Genomic DNA, 5,479 nt, shown 5'->3' on the forward strand with positions numbered 1-5,479 from the left:
TCATCAGATAACAAAATAAAAATTGTTACCATTTTTGTTGGAAAAAAAAAACAAATTTTTTTTTTAACAATCAGTCGGTATTCGATATCAAGAAACACATAACCATATAATGGTGAAGTTTTACATGATCACTAGATTACGGGATGTAGATTATGAGGTATGAGTCATGAATTATGAAAAAAGTACAGACTTGTCACTTTAGAGTATTTAAAAAGCATAAATTATAGTTAAAATTTAAAAAAAAAAAAAAAACATCTACTATTTGAGATGACTACACTTAACACTTGCTAATTGTTAATTACACATTGATATAGTGGACAACCAATTACGAGTATCAAATAAACAAATTGATAGTGGAAGGAACTTTCATAAATACGAAATCACTAATTACACATTGTAGAAACTCAAATGAAATCCACATTTGTAGCTCATTAACCAATACGCACAAAAAAAAAAAAAAAAAAAAGACATACTTGCCCCCCACACAAATATAGTGTGATCACAACTACCCCACAGTTCCACACCTCTTTCCTACGCTCCGCAATCCTCAAACCCCTTTAACTTTTCTTAACTCCCACTTTACCCCCTTTTACTTTTCCAATAAAGCATTACTAGCCCCACCACCCATTCACACCGTCGCCGGGCAATTCTCCGGTTACAATATTTCCAACAAGTTTTTCCAACCAAAAACACTCCATATCAATTTGATCAAAAATAGATACATACATACATGTTTATATACAAATCAAAAAAAAAAAAACTATAGATCTTAAAACCTTATAATAAAAGTCACATTTCTTAACACACCCTAATTAATCATCAGAATCTCATTTCTTTAAATGAAACAAATGATCGAATACGATTACCTTCTTTTTTCGATTTGATTTTTTCATCTACCACCGTCTTTGCCGGCAACTCTATTTCATCATCATCATCTTCAGCTCCGGCGACTTTTGCCGATTTCTCAAATTTCATCTTTTCACCTCCTTTTTTCGGACTAAAAACAACAATTGACGCCGCATCATCTTTACTAAAATTCCTGTCACTATGACTCCGGCTAAGCAAGTTTCTCAACTTCCATCTTTTCGAAGAATTCCCAGTCGAATTACTTTTTTTGCACTTTTCTTCTTCTAACAATAACTCTTCTTTTGGTTTCCAAATACAATACGTCCCTGGAGCAGCTCCGTCTAAATCATCCGATTCAGAAGAAGAACAAGAAACCGTACTATTATTACAATCTCGATCTTCATTAAAAAACATGCTCAAAGGTTGTCGCCTTACATCCTTAGGCGAATGTTTCAAACCAACTAATTTTGTTTCATTATTAGACGCAATTATATCATTTTTGCTATCTAATAACAAACTTTGGTCAAACAAAGGGTACCGTGGAACTATCTCCCCATTAAAAAATATTTCATCAGCCGAAATTGGTGATAATGGAGATAAACTTGAACTATTGTTACAAATAACCGCAAATTCAAACTCTTTTTCTTCTTCTTCTTGGTCTTTTTTGTGTTCGTTTTCATGTTGTGTTTGTTTTTCCGTGATAAGACTAATATCATCATAAAAATCGTTACTAAAGATATCATCAAGTTGGTCGTCATGACCATTTTCGATACGAAATTCTTCAACAACTCTAGCGGCAATATCCGCTAGGTTGTTGGAAGAATGGCTAGTGAAACTTGGAGATATTGAACTCATTTGCATTTTGGAAAAGAAAAGAAAAAAAGAATTAGAGTGGTGGAAATGAAAAGGAAAAATATTGTGTGAAAGATTATATATATGTATTAAGCAAAAGAAGAGAAGAGATTTGGGTGGGTGGTGGTGGTACCGGTACGCGGTTCAAGTGGGAATGGGGCTATTCCTGGGGCCATGGATTCTGTGTATGACTTTTACTTTTTATAATTGTCATTTTTTATAATTATTATAATAATCAAATAATGAAATAAATAATTAACAGATTAAACATACGTAACAATGACGAACTTAACTTGGAGTTATGTGTTTTTTAGATTGTGTATTTTTAGTAACATAACGGCAAACTTTAGTTTATCTATTTCGGTTCAATTTTTCTTCCTTAGCGCTTGTCGTCTTTATCCAAAGCTTCTATCAATATTTTGTATGATGATTGTATCGTTTTCTTTTTCAGATATGTAAAAAAATTATAAATAGTTAAATAGCATTTTCTCATGTGTTATTATCTGCAATATAGTCAGGTCTAGCGCCTTGTACCACTAGGTTTCACTTCTTTAATTAGTTGTAAATAAAGAGATTTGTAGGCTAAATCAAAGTTATTTATTTACATATAATAATGTAAACAAATACGGATAAATCGATCCCGCTAACCCGCCCGGCGCACACGACTAAATAAGTAAAGCCGTGAAGGTAAATTATTACTCAAAGAACATTGAATCACATTTGAATCTGCATTATATTGCATCATACACGGACTTGGTAATTATATATTGATCGAGCAAACCAGTTCTGATGAATGCATAGCTTATTAAACAAATAATTTAAAAGTTTGGTTGCTTAAAAACAAATAAAAGTACTTCAAGTAGATGAGGTAATATTTATTTGACAAAGTTTTAATTGATGATGTGATACAAAGTAACTAAATTTAAAAAGACGGTGACTTTCTTGTGCCGTTGTTGTCTAGAAAAGAATTGATGGGGACCGTGACCGTCCTCCCCCTGCATATGGCCGGATTGCTTCACCCACATACACGACGTACATTTATTTGAGTGGTTAATTATAAGCAATTTGTTTGAGTGTTTAATTATAAGCAAAGTGTAAAAATAAAATAAAACGTACGTACGTAGGTGAGTTTGAATGTGTTATTTAATAATATAATGATTGTTAATTGGTTGGTTTTATTCTTATCTTATAGCAACGGGGATATCTCACATGTTAGTTGTACCCAATTCATTTTTTTTTTAAAAATATTAAAAAAAAATTAAAATATATTGTGAAATTTTATTAAAAGTAGTACGTACGTATAGGTGATTAGGAGCGAATAATGCGATTATGAAATTTTGTTTGGTTTTACTATGTTAACGGCAACTAAAGAAGAAGATGACTAGATCGAGCAAGGAAATGAGAAAAGCAGAGCAAAAAATGGTTTATTATGTTAACAATTCGTTAATCGAATGAGTTGATATATTCATCATATATAAGGGGGAAAAAAGGAAGAGGAATACATTCGACATGATCATCTAAACCTCTCATTAGACCCTTTGGGTAAAGAAACTCAACTTGCTTTCAATACTCGAATGTAGATAATATAGACGATTACATAAAATGATTATAATTCAAATAAAACAAATAAAGCAATTACTTTTCTTAGCTGAAAATTATTTGCTCATGGAAGCATTCGTGCATTAATGTGTTTTTTTAACAGCTAAAAATTTATTAAGTATGTTCTTCGGAAAGACGCCTACGCAATTAAAGGAATAAGTACAATTAAGATAGAAAAGAAGGACTCGTTGCCCATAAAGGCCACGAGAAACTAGTTTTCTATCACGACTAGACAACTAACAATAAGAAACGAAGACAATAGACTGGAACACGTCATTAACAAGTCATTACTAGCCCCGTGAATAACCTTTATGTGTTTCCAAAAGAACCATCACCACACGAAATAAATGGTTTCTAAGGTTCTTTTAAGTTAAAACGAGTACATTGAAGCATTGATTCACTCTAACATCAACTTTGGGCTAGTTATTGGCATATCAATGTGAATCCTTTGGTTGAAATGTTATCATATTTGTTTTATTTTAATATTTACACAATATAATATATATATATATATCATATACTTTATTAAAACATTAAAGTTTAAAATTTAATATCATACAACAACGAAAACATATAATCTTTTTTTAATATCTCTAGTAAAATAAAATAAAAAAAGGTTCTAATGAAAGCGGCAAAAGTGGCATATCGAGAAAAAAAAATAGTATTACAAATATGCAAACAATTATAATAAAAGATAAAATCATATATATCAATAGTTTATCATCTAGTAAATTATGTTTTCAATATTTTCATAGATTCTAATTAAATTTTTTACATTTGAATTTTTCATCTATATTTTCATTTGAACATATTACATTTTTTTTAAATGCTATTAAGATCACTCACAGCACCACCTTTTGCAATTAGTGGCAGCCACGTGATCATCCTCAGATACTTTTCAGGAGGAAACCCAAATAATTGAGAAAAACCCTTTGTATGCAAGACTCGAACCCGTGATGTATACACATCTAGGGGCTCTATCCCACTCACCATTGAGCTAAAGCTCTTAGACAATAAATAGAGTGAAGATTCACAATTTCTTTCCTTTTTATCTACTTTTGAAATATTTATTATTTAAAAAATTGGTTCTCTACCAAACTTTCGCTTTTCAAAGGTTCCCGAATACTATCATTAGTCGATTGAAAATGTCATTTAATGGTTTGTTCGATAGCATAATCACCGGAGTTACTGTTAAAAGGGAATTTTGTCTCCAATCTAATTCACTTTATCCACCTTAATCAAATGGTGCTTTCTATTCGATTAAATTATAAAATTGGTACACTTATAAAACAGAACTAATGATAGTAAAATCTTTTGTAAACAAAAACTAGTAAAATCTTTCAAGTGTAACAACATTTTGTTTTTTAAGTATAAACAAATATAATAACATAGTGATTGTTGGAAAGTAATAAAATTGATGTACAAAGATCCGTAGAATGCAAGTAAATATACTACTTCACAATTTATAAACACAAGGTTAAAACAATAAAATTATTCATATTATATTAATTATATTTTATTTTTTAATTTTTTATTTTTGTAAAGTAATTATATTTTATTTAAACCATAACTTATATATACATAATATATAACATAATTATTTTATAATGTGAATATACATTGGTGACTGGCCTACCAACATGTACTTCTATTTAACTTACAGAGTATAATTTGTTGTTGAGTTTTTCTTTTCCAAATAAAAAAAAAATGTAAACTATGTTATAATCATGTTTGGTCATCAAACCAATTTCAATAAATCACGCAACCATAAATCTAATAGAGTTGTATACACTGTTTAAAACTATTCGACAATATTCAAACATGAACGTATTAAAATTTTCAGATATAATTATAAAAAAAAAATGTCCTATTGATATGTAATTTGATAGACCTAAACGGAGATCTTCCAAAGTTGTGCCTTATAGGAACTTTGTTACAAAAAAAATTGATCTTACTAGTTCTGTTTATACTTATAAAATGTAATCAATACACATTAAATAACTCAAATCTTTCTAAGTGTAACACGATTATATACGGAAACTTTTATTGTTTTTATATAAATTCATTAAACACTAGTCATAGCCAAAAGGAATTTGCTAGTGCACTAGTTAAAAAATATTTAATGAACTACTCGTTATTTTCTTATTAATCAAAAATTATATTTAATGTGTATTTTTATTTA

General features: G+C 29.5%; 1 protein-coding gene across 1 annotated transcript; it reads right to left on the bottom strand.

The window, feature by feature from the left end:
• Positions 1-351: 351 nt before the first annotated feature.
• On the bottom strand, positions 352-1,755 carry LOC122579204. Its single transcript, XM_043751319.1, has one exon. The coding sequence runs from the start codon at positions 1,705-1,707 to the stop codon at positions 820-822; it is 888 nt and encodes a 295-aa protein (XP_043607254.1). The 5' UTR covers positions 1,708-1,755; the 3' UTR covers positions 352-819.
• Between the last annotated feature and the right edge of the window lie 3,724 nt (positions 1,756-5,479).

Source organism: Erigeron canadensis, chromosome 8, assembly GCF_010389155.1.
Source record: "Erigeron canadensis isolate Cc75 chromosome 8, C_canadensis_v1, whole genome shotgun sequence".
NCBI lineage: Eukaryota > Viridiplantae > Streptophyta > Magnoliopsida > Asterales > Asteraceae > Erigeron > Erigeron canadensis.

Coding starts and splice junctions, on each gene's coding strand:
- LOC122579204 (XM_043751319.1), bottom strand. CDS start 1,707: ATGCAAATGAGTTCAATATCTCCAAGTTTCACTAGCCATTCTTCCAAC.